At 38.9% G+C, this 17,094-nt stretch overlaps 1 protein-coding gene across 2 annotated transcripts in view; it reads left to right on the top strand.

Annotated features, from left to right (window-relative positions):
• Positions 1–735: 735 nt before the first annotated feature.
• Positions 736–17,094, top strand: part of ARID2 (AT-rich interaction domain 2) — a 93,167-nt gene continuing 76,808 nt past the window's right edge. Inside the window, exons 1-3 of one of the 2 annotated variants that reach the window (XM_083860052.1) lie at positions 736–1,375; positions 1,536–1,629; positions 2,750–2,847. In XM_083860052.1, coding sequence (XP_083716178.1) covers positions 1,284–1,375; positions 1,536–1,629; positions 2,750–2,847 — 284 coding nt within the window. In that variant the 5' untranslated portion in view covers positions 736–1,283. The other variant, XM_083860051.1, reaches the window with a different exon arrangement.

The raw sequence follows: 17,094 nt of genomic DNA, 5'->3' as shown, positions 1-17,094 counted from the left end.
AAATATTCATGGAGTGACCCTGAGCCTAGGCTCCTGCTGACAAACCTCTCCAGGGCACCTCCTACTCGGGAGAGCACTCGGCATTCTCCTTTGGGGAGTTTTAAAGCCCTCATGCCTCGAAATGAGGGGTTCCTGCTGCCCCCCCCCGCCCCCGCGGTGCCATCCGGGGCGACTTCCTGCCCTTGGAAACACCTCGGCCCGGGGGACTCGGAAAGTTTTCCGAAAGTCCACATCCCACCAGTGCCCCCTTCGGTTGTTGTTTTCTCTCCCCTTGAACTCAGGGCGTTGGGTTTAGTCCAATTAAAAAATTCGTCCCCGCTTTCCAAATCCACCTTTCCCGCCCCCCCGCCCCCCCCACCCCCCCACCCCCCCCGCCGGCAGCCAGCGGAGAGAGGCCGGTCGGCGCGAGCCTGGCACGGGAGGGCCCCGCACCGGCCCCGCGCCCCGGAACAGCCGGTAGTAGCCGTTTTTTTCCTCCCTCTTCTCCCTCTCCCTCGCCTCTTTCCGCCCGGCTTTGTGTGAAGTTTGCGGCACATTGCAGATGAGCCCTTAGCGGCGAGAGGAGCCTATTGTTCCCCGCCAGGAACTGCTTGCTGGGGCTGTGCTGGCTTTTGCCTTTGGAGCTGCCTCCTGCAGTACCGGAACCGGCCTCCGGGGCCCGCTGTGTCGCGCTCTCGTCCAGGCAGAAGCACGGCGGCCTCAGATCTTTTTGTCTGAGCGAGAAGAGAAGTGAATCCCGCTGCCGCCGCCACCGCCGCCGCCGCCGTAGCTGTACAGTGTGTGTGTGTAAGGGAGCGAGCGAGGGAGCGAGCGAGCGAGGGAGGGAGATCGCATGGAGCCGCGGCTGTAACACACACACACTGTCAATACCTCACTCCGGCTCCCCCCCCGCCCCACCACAACAGTAACCCAATTCATTGTGTGATCCAGCAGCACCATGTTGAGTCTCATGTGCAGGCTGGATCGGCTGGGTTTGTGGTGCTGAGAGAGGCAGCAGCCGCGGGAGGAGGAATTACTGAGAGGTGCCCCTCTCCCTCCCTGCCTCTTCGCCCGTGCGTTGTGTGGAGACAGGACTCGCAATTACCACACTCTCGGGGCTCCCTTATTCCTTTTAAACTTTTTTTTAAACAAGCCCCTCTCCATGGCTGATCCCCGGCCGAGCACGGGCACCTGGGTCTCTTAAAGACAAGGAGGAGCCGGGGATTGTTGTTGTTGTTGTCGGCCGTTTTTTTTTTTTTTTTTAATTGGATTTTTTTTTTACGAGAACCTTTTTTATTACAAAAATGGCAAATTCGACGGGTAAAAACCACGCAGACCAGCGGAGAAAGGGACTCGCTTTCCTGGACGAGCTGCGGCAGTTTCACCACAGCAGAGGGTGAGGAAAATGGGGAGATGGAACGGGAGGGGGGGAGGCTTTTAAATCGACCAGATCCAACTTCCAGCCCCTTCCCTGAAGGACACGGCAGCCCCAGCGAGGGGAGAAAAGGGGGCAGAGCTGACAAGTTGTGGTGTTTTGTGTGTATCTCCTTTGGCAGGTCTCCTTTTAAGAAGATCCCCGTGGTGGGTGGGAAAGAGCTGGATCTTCACGCTCTCTATACCAGAGTCACCACTTTAGGCGGATTTGGGAAGGTGAGTGGAAGTTTTAATTTGGGTTTCCCTCCCACTAACCTCTTCCCAAAAGTCTCCTCTGACCCCCGGGGGTGGCGGGGGGAGCCGGGATGGCCGGGAACCGTCCTATTTAAAGCCGGTTAGAGAAGGTGGGGGGTGGAAGGAGGAAGCGAGCAGATAGGCAGGTTGGTGGCTCGGCCTTGTCGGCGGAGCGATGGAGGGGGACCTGGGGGTACGGCGCGGACCCCTCTCCTGCCTCCCCCGCTTCCACCGGACCCCTGGGCCGTGCCCCCCTCCCGCGGGAAGGCGAGGAGGGAGCAGGGAGCTGCCGGGCGGCGAGAGCAGGCTTCTTTCGGCTCTGGTGGCAGCTCTGTGCGTGTCTCTCTTGCAGAGGGAGAGACAGAGGAGAGTCTGAGTGCAGTTTTAGTGCAACTCAAAATTAGCGGGCATGTTTAACATCGATAATCGGCACGGAGCATGGGCTAGGGAACGATCCTCGCAGCCGGGGGGGGCCGGGCGCTGCCCTCCGAGCCCTTCCCGGGGAAAAATAACAAAAGGGGCACCCAAGACGGTGTGTAATCAAATAGCCATCTTTAGGCTTCAAGGCTGGGGACAGAAATGTAGGCCTCAAAAGAAAGGCCTCTCTGTGTCGGTGGATCTGTGTTGGGGGGACCCCCCGGGCCGGCGCCCCCGCGCCCCGCAGCCCAGGGGGCGCCCCCCGCCAGCACTTCCCTGCATTATTTTAAACTTCTTTGGGTTTTTAACGGACCGCGTTAGGATTTAAAAGGGGGCGACAGAGGGACTCCCGATTGGTTATTGTCCAGGCAGTAAAAACAAAAACAAACAAACCCCAAAACAATACCACCACTCCCGGCCGTTCCCCCCGATAAAAATAATGTGTATGTTAAAAAATAAATGCAGTAAAAGACCCCTGAGAAGCTGGATTATTCCCGAAAGGGGAATACTACCGATTGTCAGTAAAATATGTATAGTCCTAAATCCCATATACATTCATGTTTGTTTCTTTTTATATATTCATCTATTTGCTTCATGGCAGCCTGTGTTTTTTTTGTGATGTTCGCTGTCAGCAACATGTTTACGTGTACGTTGTGTATCTCGGCTTGTGTGTTGTTTTTGACAGGTATCAGAGAAGAATCAGTGGGGAGAAATTGTAGAAGAGTTTAACTTTCCCAGAAGTTGTTCTAACGCTGCCTTCGCTTTAAAACAGTATTACTTGCGGTGAGTGCTATCAAGCTGTTGCAGTAGTATTTTTGAGTGCGGGGTTATTTTAGTTTTCAGTGTGTGCAATAATAAAAATACCCCTACTCTTTTAAAGTGCTATTAAAAAAAAAAACAACAAAAAAAAACCAGAAAAGAACTTGTAATTCCTTTCTTGTCTGGTGCAGTGATCAGTTAATGGTGATTCTGTTTTGTAGTTATTTTTATTTTACATCTGCAAGCCTTAAACTTTGAAGGGATCCCAAGTACATAAACAATATATGTCAGAGGCCATTTTTTTGATTGTTTTAGAATGACGGTACTAAAGGACTGTTACTAAGGGATCGTGTTATTGTAGTTACAGAAACTTAGGTTAATATTTGGAGCACTGAAATGTGTTGATATATGTAAATTTGTTTACTGCTTAGCCGGGTCAGACGTGTTATAAAAATGCATCCGCAGGAAGGTAGACTGTGTTGCACAAATTACATTGTTATCAATTACTAGCAGCATATATTATTATTTTCTATTTTAGTGTACAAAGAGCTAAATAATCTTTTTATTACTTGTAAAATAGTAAATTTCTGCAGGTTTTAAAAATGAGATTGCATTCCTTGGAAATGATACAGATATTTTTTTTTTTTTGTGATACAGATTATTTTTCATTGTAGCATGGAGTTCATATTGAATATTTTAAATTATTATGTATGGTACTATTCATTTACTAGATTTTTTTTAAAATTAAATTTTATTAAGTTTGGGTGATTATTCTTTGTGGAAAAGATTTTTTAAATGGTTGTGTATATAGTTGCTTAGATGCTATGTATATGGATACATTTCATTTAGAGTGAAGTTATATGTTTGTTGGTTAAGGAATGTAATTTTCTGTTTCTGAATTATAAATATATTTTTTCATTGTAGTTCATGATAACATAGATGTTTAGCATGTACAAAATAAGTATGGGCTTTTGGATTTCTGTTTTGGTGAGCTGAATACACACAAGCTTTATCTGTCTTTAGTTTGGCCATCTGAATTAGGAAATGCAGTAATTGTACAGGTGCACTTTCTATTGGTTGTCCTAGATTGACTTCCAGCTTGAAGCTGTAGAGTTCATAGCACAGTGGAGCAGTTATTGAGTTACAGTGATGTCTGGAAAACCTTAGTCAGATATTTGTAGTAACTGAATTTTTGGGGTTTTTTTAGTGGTGGCATATGATTCCTTTAAGATCCAGGTTATGAAAAGAAACTACCATTGTTAGTAGCTTTAGTAGTGTTTATGATTGGTGGCAGGCCTAGAATTTAAGTGGGAAGCTTGCTTTAGGATATCCTTCCCTCTTTTTTTTTTTTTTTTTTTTCCTGCTCTCCTACACAGTATTAAGATAGTGTTGCTGAAGATTTGTCACATCATAGAAAACATTTTTTTGCTTCTTGAGTTTTTCTGTTGGACCATGTAATTTGTTAGTTGACTAGATTTTACATATAATTTGCAAAATTACAGTTTTTTTTGTTTTTTACCCTTTTATTTCTGTTTGCATATTTTGTTAGTGTTTAAATGGCCTGACTTTTTGCTTTAGAAGATTAAATTCATTTCTGTTTTCATGTGTATTTTGAGAGTGATTATATACTGTGACAGTTAACACAATTAATGTTAATTTAGCCTTCTAATGACTATTAGTTTTTAATAAGGCATTACTTTTTAAATTAGAATCAGACATACAAAAATGTTATTTTTATTAGTGGCATACTGGTATTGATATTATTAAAAATATAGTTGTTGAATACATACATAACTGATTACATACAAATAATTTAAAGGGTTTTTGTTTATTTGGAATTCAGGAAAAAATTTGATAAATGTTTAAGATGAAGCATCTTAAAAATGTCTTTATCATAATCTCTGTGATTAAGCTGTTCTGAAATAAACTATCAAGGTTGTTGGTTTTGGGGTGGACTGATTTATAGTGATCATTTTGGTTTTTGCTTGGTTTTGTTTCCTCTGAATTGCTGCTTTACTCACTGTTGCTTCTCACATAGTCCAAGTTGGATGTGAACTGTTTCCCAGCTGAGTTCACCTTCTTACATGTGCAGTAATAAGACTGTATGTACACATCTCTCTGCTGGGTTAACATTTGTTTAGCTTTAACCTAGAAGGTGTAAGAGGGACAGTATTTGGTTCTAGGGAAAGAAAAAAATACTCTAATAATAAATTTGTTAAAAGGATCTAGCTTGTCTGTGTTGAAGAACATAATCCGAGGTTTCTTACAAGGCTAGATTTGAATGAACTGCTGAGCAATTACCCCTGGAAAACAAAAAGTGTGTCTTGTGAACCTCAAGTATGATTATAATCTTGGCCTCACTACTGTAGTTACTTTCTAAGCAAAGCCGGACAAATTGAGGCCTATCAACTTTTATTTCAATTTTTATCCAATCGTATGTCATGTGTACTGTAAAGTGCGGGATATGCACGGCACATGGAGACCCTGTTGAATTCAGAGGGATTCAGTAGTGTGCACCTACATGAATATGTGGGATGGTTTGTGGTGAAAGTTGCTTCTTTCTATGGAACATCTGGCATAGTGTGTTGACTGATGGAAGATCTCAAGCTACATGGACCACTTGCTCATTTCACTGTGTTGCCACTAATAAGGCTGCTATTTTTACTTAAAGTTACTATGCAAACAAATTAGAAAATTGATTTATTTGTGTGAGGTCAGTAGTCCCGTTGGCTTGATGAAACTGAATGTTTTGTGAAACTGCCATTGGGTTATGGTATTTCTTGCAGCAGTTCTTGAGGTGTGTCTTTTTGTTTAAATAACTTTTTAAATTGACTGTTCTGGAATTTTGCTGTGTGTCTTTGGGAATCTATGTTAAGTTTCATTAAATAAGTGAATTGTTTAAACTTGCGATACAGTTCCAGTAGGTTTTATGATAGGTGATAGTTGAATACATGATAACCTAGCTATCCCTTCTCCCTTGCACTGCCCTCCCTTTTCTCTCACTGGAAAAAGTAATCTATAATAGGGAAAGTCTGAACCATTCAAACTTAGTGCCTCTCTTGCTTTGCGCTGTCTTACAGGTGAAGTAATTTATGCACTGTGGTTCTTAGCGAGCAGTCAAAAGCCACAGTGCCGATAACCATTGATAGACTGTACTTGTTAATGTAGTTCTCTAAGACTTTACAGCAACAGAGAGTGTAATTCTCTTGGATGTAGTGCAAATTGGATGTTTCATTTCAATTGAGGTTCATTTCAATTAGTAAAGCATTTTCTAAATGCTTCTTGAAAAATAATTTTATAATGTTAATGAAAATATTTTAGTATGGGGTAATACATGAAAATATCAGTACATTTATGTTTTTGTTGGTAAACACCCAGTAGGTAAAAAGAAAGCTAACATGGAATATGGCCTGGTTTTCATCTTATTTGTTGATTACATTGCAGTCTTACAAAGAATTGGGCTGATGTGACCTCGTGTTGGTCTAAAGTTCTATTGGTTTTCATGTCAAATGATACTTTTATTTCTGTTGTGGATCTTCATCTATTTTGGGGGAGTGAGAAACCTCATGAGCTTAAATGTGTGAATGAAGTATGCCTAACTGAACTGAAAAATCAGTTTGCTTTTCAAAGTTATTTATCTACATTAAGATAAATGATATGAAAGAACTAATTGTAAGATAAAATAAGCTTGTCTTAATTCTGTGGAGAATTCCTGAAAGGTGGACAGCACACGCATATTGTAAGCCTTTGGCAGAGGCAGTAGTAATTAGCTAATAATAGTTTAAGGTGAATAGAAATTTACTGTTGTAAATATTGAGGAAGTAAGGGGAAGTGAAATTGAGAGGAAAGTGATCAGTTCATAAATGAGAAGTTGCATAAAGTTATTATTAAGACAAGCCATTAAGCTGAATTTCCTGAAATTCCATATATAGTAGGATGAAAAACAGTGAGCAGTTAAAAATCAGAACCATATGAAGTAGTTATTGATGACAAATAGAGGGGGTTCTTGAAAGATCTGAAGATATTTATAAGTTATTTGATCTTCAAGATGCCTCTAAGAAATTAAACAATAGTTCTGATTTCTAAAAAAAAAAAAAAAAAAAAGGAAAGAAAAAAAAAAGCATGAGCTTAAGAACTAGATAAAAGAGATTCTGTTCTTAGTAATATAATGGCAAAAATATCAGGGAAGCAATAATAAGAAGCCTGGAATTTTCTAAGCAAAAATTACTTTAAGAGAGGTTTTTTGTTACTCTTGCTTAGTGTTTAAAATTAGGATCTGATACTGCAACAGCATCTGCACACAGTTCAGTGAGTATGGAGAAGTACAGGATTGGCTAGTTTGCCAGATCTGATTGCAGATTCAAGGCCCCAGTAAATGAATAGAAAGTTGTAGCTATAGTAAAATTTTACATATTTTCTGAAATTCAAATGCATCTCCTAATCTCTTGTTAAGAGATTATGTATGGATATGGATAGTCATCTTAATGAAAAATTGGATGAAGGACCATAAACAGAAATAGAACGAAGGAAGAAGAATAGATGTGGTGAGTCACAGCAGTTTTAGGTGCTAAAAGAGTATCATCAGTGCTTACATATGCACGTAGTAACATTGGCAAGTTTAGCCATTTTAGGTATATTTAGTGTCTGCTTTGCTTAACTTTATCAGAGGTTGAATACTACACTTGCAGCATTAGCAGGCAATGATAGAAGAGTTAAACACAAGTCAGGGCAGAAAAGAAAAGGTAATCTAAAGAAATTAGGCGCATTGTTGGAAAATACAAATGAGATTTAGTTGGAAAAATGCAAGCTAAAACAGTCGAGGGCCTGTAATCCAAAACAGGTATTCATCGTGAGGGAATAACCTGGAAAGCAGTATTGCTGAAAAAGGGATAGGAGTGATACCATGGGCCTGATAATCCTGTCACTTGTGTGAACCTAACTCCCTTTCATATGAAAGGGATTTGTGCATGCTTCTGACAGGAAGGACAGGCCCCAATTTGCAATATGATATATAAACTTTGTAAAATTCAGAACGAGTTTATGTTGCATGCACAGTGGCATTGAGCAAATGTCAGACAAATGGGAGATGGATTATTGTACAAGATTATGGGACTGTGTTTGGAGTACTGCTTTATTTCGGAGTCTGTGCAACAGGTGGGGTAACTTAACAGAAACTTACAGAAGAGCAACAAAATGTTAAAAAAAAAGCTGAAGGGACTAATTGATTAAAAAACATTGATAAATAAATATGTTTTGCTTGGCTCAATTAACAGTTTGTGTGAGAAGGGGAAATAAAATCTTCCAAGCATTTTGAAGGGTGTAAACAGTTAAAAGGGAGGTAATTTTAAATAAAAGAAGAGGTTGTGTTAATGTGTAAGATGAGATCAAACTGAAGGAGAAAATTCAGAGCAGAGAGCAGCACAACCCCCCCCAAGATATACCTGAATGCTGTCTGGTATGAACAGCGTGCCAAGGAGAGTATGGGGGAGCCCTCACGTGGGGCACCAGCCTGGCTGGGACACCAATACACGTGCAACAGGTAATGAGCCAGGAATGGCATAGAGAAAGAGACCAGCTGACCTTACAGGTTTTGTCCATCCTTGAATAATGCCATAATGAAGGCTTTCATCTTGCATGCCTGTGGACTTGACTTTGTGGAATCTTTTGCACCTAATTTTGTCCCAAATCCTGCAGTCACTGGCAAGACAGGAAACAAATAAATGGATGACATTTTAATTATTTTTTCTTAAAATTTGCTTTTCCCTCCTCAAGACAAAAACTGTACTGCGTGTTTTAGTCTAAGGCCTTTCTTCTAAAGTCTGAAGTGAATATTTTACATATAATTGAAGGGGGAATTTTGCTTTGGTTGTACTCAATCATACAACCAACATACAAACAAGACTAGTTACTGTTCATGCAATAAAGCTTTATTTAGGGAAGTTAAATATGTTGGTTGTTAAAATCTCAGAATGTCTCTCAGTAGAAGTTACTTACTGGAATGGATGTGGTCTTGTCAGGGTTGCTGGGAATCCGCTCAAAGGAAAACAGAAGTTTTATAATACATTTGCATTGGGACTCATCTGGGGGGAGCAAGCAGCCAGTGAAAGGGGACATAGTTACCTTAAAATTGCTCTTTGTTAATATTACATTGTGATCCCAGTTTATTGTGCAGATGAGTTTGACCTCTATCAAAGTTTCTCAGCTTTTCCTTCAGATGGTAAACTCCTTTTTACTGCTGGAAAATGTAATGAAAAATTAGTGTGATGAACATTAATATATTTTCCTGATTATTTTCTGCAAGCTTTTTGTACAGATTACCTGAGTTGTTGCTGTTATGCTGAAGTACGGTTTATTTGGGTAGGGGTGAATGCTGTTCTTCAGTTTTAATTCAGAATTCTTACTGTTTAACTTGAAAGCTTATCTGGGCCGATGTCAGAACTAATAGTCTACAAAGAGCAAGTTTCTGGCAACACTGTAATCACTGTGGTGACTTTTAGGACCTACTAAATCTTCCAAGAATTGGTGGAAACTTTTATTTAAGACCATTTTCTATTCTTAAACAAAAACAGTATTTAAATTAATTTATGCCTTCAAAGTATTAGTATATGTTGTAATGTCTTAGGTTTGAATGAATGCTAAGCTAATTACAATATGATCAAGAATGCCTATGAAATGCAAAGGTATTACTTCTTTCCTTGTGAAATGGAATAGGCCTAGGCTAAGAAAAGTTGGTTTGGTTTTGATTGTTTTTTTGTTTGTTTGATTTTAATCTGGAGCTAGTAGGCTTTAATTACCTTGCTTATTTGGAGTTAAACCTCAATAGATAAGACTTTCATACTATTTTTTTTCTTTCTTTCTTAACCCTTTACCCACTTTTCCCAGCAGTGAACTAGAGAAATACAATTTGTTAGTTTTTACAGACGAGGTACCAGAGGTACGCAGAGGTTCAGGTTTTTACTTTGAGAATGCATGTTAAATAAGATGAAACCCAAATGCATAAAAGCCAATTGTTTTTATAATAATCCAGTTTTAATTGTTAATAATTGTTTTTATAGAATCCTGTCTTAATCCAGATAATAATTGTTTTTATAAAATCCATTTCTGACAGAAGACTTTCTTCATTTTGAGCCTTAGTTAAACTATCCATAAAAAGAGGCTACTATTACTGTCATTTAAAATTCCTCTTTAATCAATAGCTGAGAAATCCTGTTTTATTTTTCAAACAGTGCTAATGTTACGTTCTGTGAATTGGAGAGCTGAGAACTAAATATGTAAGATGATGAGAATGAGCTGTTTGTATTTTGTTTTGCTATGTTTTGTTTTAAAATGCTTGTTGTGAGTGTTGGACTGGTGTTTTACAGTTTAAATGGGACTGCTTGGAGTTACTGTACTCTCAGTCCACATTATTACAGGTCAGCACAGTTCACAGAGGGGATTGGGTGTGGGCCCGAGATCCCATCACGTGGTCTTGTTTCTGGTTACCAGGCTGATACATATTGATTCTGCAGCCTCAGTTAAATCATTTTCAATCTTTTTCATTCGTATTTATAAAGTGGCTATACTGATGTTTGTTTACCTATCTCAAAGGGAAGAAGTGTGAGACTGTAAGCTCTTTAGTGCAGGTTTGTGTCTCTTCATGCTTCTATGTCATATTTTAAATATTTGAAAATGAATATAAATTAGGAATATATGGGGAAAATAAAACTATTCATAAAGTTGTTTGCCCTCTACAGTGTTGAGAAGCAGAAAATACAGCACAGATGAGAGGAAGAACAATCTTTATTCCTTAGGGAATAAATAAACTTGGGATACCTAAGCGGAGAAATATTGAAACAGTTGAAAGAAAGAAGCTTATCTTGAGGAAGGATAATAAAACAGCAAGATGGTACCAAGAATAGTGAGCTTAGGCTTTGCCTGAAGTACTAGATTAGTGAGCCAGGTATCACATCTCAAATACAGTCTCCTTGGAGCAACAAGTTCAAGTCTTAGCCAGACCTGAATTACATTTTAAGCAGGAAGGTAGTGAAGCTGAGTACTCCGCTTTTTGTTTCCTGATCTTTAAACTGAATGTGCATGCATTTATTTTAACTCCAGATAAATTGAAGCAAGGCAGCTATGCTGCAAGAGAGATCACATATAATAGAGTGTAGTTTTGTTGAATGATACAGTGGAGCATGTTTGTCTGTAAGAGTAAACTGTCTTCATACTATTTTCTGTTGGTGTGGGAGGAGCAACTGTTGGGATTATTAGTCTCCCAGAATACAGTGTTACTTGTCAATCCATAGCTGCTTAAGAGACATAAAAAATCTTGTAGGGCAGTCACTCTATTTCAGAAACCCTTTCTCTTGGAGTTTGGTGGACTTTTGACATGATTGCTGAAGTTTAGCTGGACCATACTTATTGGCTGTGTGTGTTTCTTGATTGTTACGTGCTGTGACGTGTGCTGGTTGGCCTCTGCCTCCCAGTCCAAAGGTTGCTATGCTTCCATGATAAACCATGTGCGGAGATCCTGAGGTCCGTAGATCACCAAATCGTGTGACTAACTTTGAGTAACTCTGTTCAGTTTCTTTGGAGTGCAGTAATAACCTGCATTACTGGAACATAATGTATTGGGGGAAGTTTCCGTTTGCTGTACATCCCAGGGGCTTAATTAATCTAAATGAAAATAGTTTACTCTAGAGGTAAATCTAGCATGTTTTGAGGATATTAATAATTATTATTGTGTAGGATACATGTAGAACTATGTATGACTTAGTTTGCTTTTCAAATCTATATGTTAGAAGAAGGCTTGTGGGAATACTGTCAGGAACAGTTCTTCCTTTAGCAGGTTATTTTGATCAGGGGTGTCCATTTTCTAGTGACTTACATGAAATGATGTAGAATCCAGGCACTGGCAAGGTAAACAGTGCCATGGTATGGAATTCACAGATGTCCTCTGTAATTTTGGGATGATAGTATGGGTTTGAAATGTTGTAGATTACGAAGGTGCTTTTTACTTCACAATACCATTTATGAAAGTCCAGGAAAATTAAAATTTCTAATAGTACATATTCATATAATGCTACCGTTGTACAGTAAATATGTGAAAAAATCAGGAATTGCCTCATGTAAGTATGAATGTGCAACTGTAACTGTGTTTCTAGAGAATATTCATTACAGTAGAGCCTTGTGCTCTCTGTAAGAAATGGGAATAAATTCCATGGCAGTATTAATCTGTTGTATCAATGTACACATAATTCTAACTCATCATTCAATGTGGTAATTGATTAATCTTAATATTAGTTATTTCTAAAGAGATTTTGAGTTTGCTTTCTGGGCATCTGTTCTCCACTGTCTCGCCTTCCATGGTGTTACCCATGTAGGCCAATTGAGAAATCCTTTTCTTTGGCTTGTGGACTGAGGGGGATTCACTGTTGTGATACTGTTTATCCTGACTGTGTAGCTCTTTCTGTCTCTCATTTTCTTCTAATCATCATCTTCTCAATCTTTTGACTACAGGCCATAATTCATTCTCTGTTCCGTGTCCCCTTGATGTCTGTACCCATTGACTGCACTGGGATATTTATTGTAATCAAATGAATTTCTAATTGTAAGAAAATTGAAGGGAAAAAAAGGATGTATGCAGGTAAAAGGGCAAGAGGACAAAGCACTAAATGTCAGGTGCCTAGCAACAGTAAAATACAGAATTTTACAGCAAAACACTAATAGGTTCTGTGGTACCTGAAAAACAAATTCTGCAGCTGTGGGCATGCTGCATTCACAGGATCCAGATGAATGTATAAAGTGTATTTTACACACCTGAAAAATGTGTTTTCAGGTACTCTGCAGGACCTAGTCAGGCGTTGCAGCATTGGGTACATTTTGCCTGTTCTTCCAAGGTCATCTTTGTAATTCTAAGGCATAGAAATACAATTTTTAAATTTTTTTTTTTTAGTGAAAATATTGTTTCTGAGCAGAGGTATGTGCAAAGGCTGACCCCTGTAGTGAAGTACTGTGTGTATACAATACTGGATTTGAAGAGTATACAGGGTCCTAACAACCATACAGTTTGGAACACTTTTAGTAAAGTGTTTCAGTAAAGCGAGGTTTTTGGTATTCTTTTTCCCCTCCAAATGCTTCAAATTATTGTATTTCCTTCCAACTTTGCTGAACTTGTTATCCTGCTTGATGTCATGTGCTTCTCTGTTTATGTAACATGAAGTTATTCATTAGAAAGGTGTTATGTTAGTCAATGCATATGGTATAATAGTGAAAAGGTAAAAGGTTGGAAAATTGAAATACAATACTTGGTGCCAATGATTTGATCATGTTTAGTACTGTTTCATTAATATGTCCTGTAGTTAATATGCTGTTGTTAGTGAAATGTAGTTACATTCCTAGAAAGGTAGGTTTTGTGAGAGATAAATACAATAGGCTTTTCTGCTTAGATTTTTATATTACCAGTGTACAAATCTCATCTTTCATTCTCCTAATAAGCAGTTTAATTGTATTGTGAGTAGGATTAGTCCAGCTGTTGAAGAAAGTGCTTCTTAATATCAAAGAAAAAGGTGACTTAAAAATGATACACTGTTCTGCACATAACACTAAACAAACATCCAGCTTTCATAAGCATGCTGATACTTCTCTGTATGGCTCTTTGTGTGCCATAAATTTATGTGCTTGTTAGAAAGCAAAAATATTTTGCTAGTTTTATGGTGATTTGATGCTTCTGTAGGTTTGCTGTAAGATCTGTGTTTGTAGACTTTTGACCATGTTGAATTGCCTCTAGATTTGCTTAGGTGGAATTTGTGCCTCTTTGGAGCTGGGCTGAAATTGGTGGCATCCTGTGTCAGTCCTGCAGTGCACTTGTAAAGGTGAGGTGTGCAGCATCTGCACCATGTATATTCACACAGAATGTGCCTGCCTTAGCAAGGGTAGAGAGTAAACCAGTGAAGTCAATAAAGATACATTCAAAACTTAGGATACTGAAATTGGCATAAAGTCTGTTTATTAGTTGCTTTCAGGCAGTCTTTCCATCTAACCAAAATTTGCAGCTTTGGCAGTTGTTACCCTTCTAAAGGATTTGTGAAAGTTACAAGTTTTGTATATGCGTAAACTAATAGAAGCTTGTTTTCCTTGGTGGGGAAAGTGAGCTGCATACCTTAAGTAAGAAAAACAAAAAGCTATTTCCATTATTTCTTGTTTTCAGAAACTTACCCAAGAGTTTACTTATTTGTGTTGTTTTCCATGATATAATGTAACCCCTAGTATTGCTAATTTCTGGTATCGACCGTATCAAAATAAATATGACTAATTTTTTTTTTTTTTTAGTATTGTGGAAATAATGGTGGAAAGTTGCAGTGTAATGGACACAAATATAATTGTTCACATATCATATAACATACAGTAACAGTATAAATATGGGGGATTGTGGGCCTGATTGCCTTACTGGATGAGTCTTTGAAAGGTGGCCAATACAAGATTTTACTGTAGAAGGGCATCAGGGGGAAGTGACTCTCCTGTCTTTTTCCTCAAGGCTTTTTTGGCTCAGATGGCATGTGTTTGCTATGGTTTGTGGCTTCAGAGACTTCATGTATTTCTTGATTTAGCAGCTTCCCATTGCAAAGACACACATCTCCTGAGCAGGCAGCCAGCTGATGCACAAGGTGCAGCTTGGAGGATGTGAGGTGCACAGGTACTGCAGGGTTGCTGGCTTGGCAGGAGACACTTGTACTCTGAATAGTCAGGTACCCACCTGGAGGCAGCTCTGTGGGCCAAATGAAACACTGCTGCTTCTCAGTCACCTGTAGGCCAAGAGAGAGGAAAGACAAGCTGTTTGGAGGTATTTTAATGAGAGCAGGAGAGGAGACCTTTTGTGCATAGGTGGTTGAATTACAAACGGAAGAAATACGCATGTTGTGTGAGCTGGGTGCATTCATGCACTGAGTCGCGAAGCAGGAATGAGAATTTTGGAGAGAACACTCTTTGGAAGGGCAGATGGGGCAGATATGTAGAGGAGAGGGAGGGGTTATGTAATCAAATGCTGATAAGTTACTCTTTAGTAGGCAACTCCCTCGTTTAAATTGTTCACTGGATATTAATTGAGTTGTTGCCCAGATGCTGGGTCGCTGCTGAATGAAGACTGTCATTTGTAAAGTACTGAGTTGCACCATCTGCTTTCCTGCAGTGGGGTTCTGATTTACTGGTACAAGCCTTAGAGTGGTTCTTCTGTGTCTTTGCTTGCACTACCAGTGCTGCATGTGCAGAATCCATTTCTGTTCTGTTAGTTTATATTTTTTCATTAATACTGAATTTACCTTTTTCATTTTGGTTTTAAAAAAAATCTACCATCATGACAATTACTTTAACTTCTGTCCTTATATTAAAATATCATAAAAGCATAAAATTGCGTATAATCAAATAAAGGATTTTATCTGTTCCTTAAATAGCTTGCAGGGAGAAAGGGCTCATCTTGGAAAATAGTTGTTCATGGGCATTGCTGCACTTGAGAAAGCTAAGAAAGTTACCATTGTGGAACAGTGAAAATTTCTTCAAATGATATTGTCACTTTGAGAAAATTAGTAATGTCTATGTATACTTCATTTTGTGTATTGATTATATAAGAAGTGAATACATTTTATTCTATATGTATATAGAGAGAGCATATACAAATCTGGATGTCAGCTTAAGTTTGGGATAGATGGCATAGATTTCCTGTCCCAATTCTAATGCTGCATATATGTTAAGAATGAATTTTCAACACGAGAAAAAGATTTAGTGAAGCAAAAATTCAGAACTCTAATAATATTTTTATACATACCAACACAAAGGTTTAGAGACCAAGTTTGGATCTCACAGATGGAAGTAGGTGCAAAGTACTGTTTCTTTTTGACATTTCCTGATCATATGTGATACAAAACTGTTGCCTATCCTGGGCCTTAGGCTTATGCAGGTTACGACAGCTTTTAAACTCAACCTTCTCTTAGCAAAATATATAAAATGGCTGTTGTTTAAAACTACTCCGAGTCACGGAATGTAAGTTGCTCTGATTGAAACAATTAGTGAGTAGAGGGCAGGTGAATTAGTCAAAAATGTTGACAAACTATTTTTCATGCAACTCTGCAATTTCTGCTATATTAGACAGATACTATCATCCAGCTACATAGATTTTGATTCTGTGATGATTGGAGTTTCTTTGGAATTGGATTGCCATAGCTATTAATTGCTAATTTTTTTGCTGAAAATAATGTAAATTTGTGTTTACAGTAGTGCTTATTGCCACTCTGCTTTGAGCTGTCAGCCACACTGATATTTCCAAAGAATTAAAGCGACACATTGTTTAAAAGGAGTACATAATCTCTTTTTTCTACCCCTTGTCCTACCTCAGTGCATAGAGGAGAGTAAAAAGAACGTAGGTCATCATTCTTGCTTGCTTATGTACATCAGAAGTTATTGCTGTTATCTTAAATAGCAGCTTGTGGTATCCCTTTTCAAGCAGACAGCCCTGCTGTTGCTTGAGTGGCTGCTGTGCTGCTGACGTTGGCCCCCAGTAGTGATATGGCTATGGCTAATGATAAAAGCTCTGCTTTTAGGGTTGTGGTAGTGCTGAGGACTGGTGTTGTTTTTAATTGAGATCTACTTTCATGGAGACCTGCATCAGGGTTCCATTGCTGCTAGAGACAAGCTAGCAGATTCTAGTCTTGAATTGCTTATTACTGCTGTTGTTTATTTATTTGTTTACTTTTAATCAAGTTTTGTAAGTTATTTATATGGCCTTGTGGTTAATCTTCTCTAAAGAAAGGGGTTTTTTGTTTGCCTGCCTTTTAAATTTTTGGAAACTGCCTCTCTTGTGCAGGGAAGTCCCATTATAGACTAGTCAGGAAGAACAACACAGAGAATATAGATTAAAGGACTCCACATATTTAGACATGTATTAATCAAATACATATTCTTCACACCTTTTAAACTAGTTTTTACTGAACAAGATCAAGTCTTGTCACTTAAGTAACTTTCAGGGCTTAACAGTTTTGTTGTCTTTTTTGAATTCTTTTACAAATGGAGATAAATAAGGGGTTTGGAATTAGCGTGATGAGAATGATTGATTGAATTAGTAAAACCTTCAGAAAGCATCCTAGTAGTATGCATGTGGATACTAAATGAGGAAGAGAGAGAAAGATCAGAGGATCTTAGTGAGTTTTGAAATGGAGGTACATGATGATAATAGAGGTTGTTATTTCTCGGGTACTTTCAAGAAAGCTGAATAGGAACATTTTGTTGGGAGTAGTCCTAGAA

Source organism: Zosterops lateralis (genome assembly GCF_965231275.1).
Source record: "Zosterops lateralis genome assembly, chromosome: 4".
NCBI classification, from domain to species: domain Eukaryota; kingdom Metazoa; phylum Chordata; class Aves; order Passeriformes; family Zosteropidae; genus Zosterops; species Zosterops lateralis.
The sequence above is the reverse complement of the archived record's forward strand: the minus strand, read 5'-3'. Positions and strand labels throughout refer to the sequence as shown.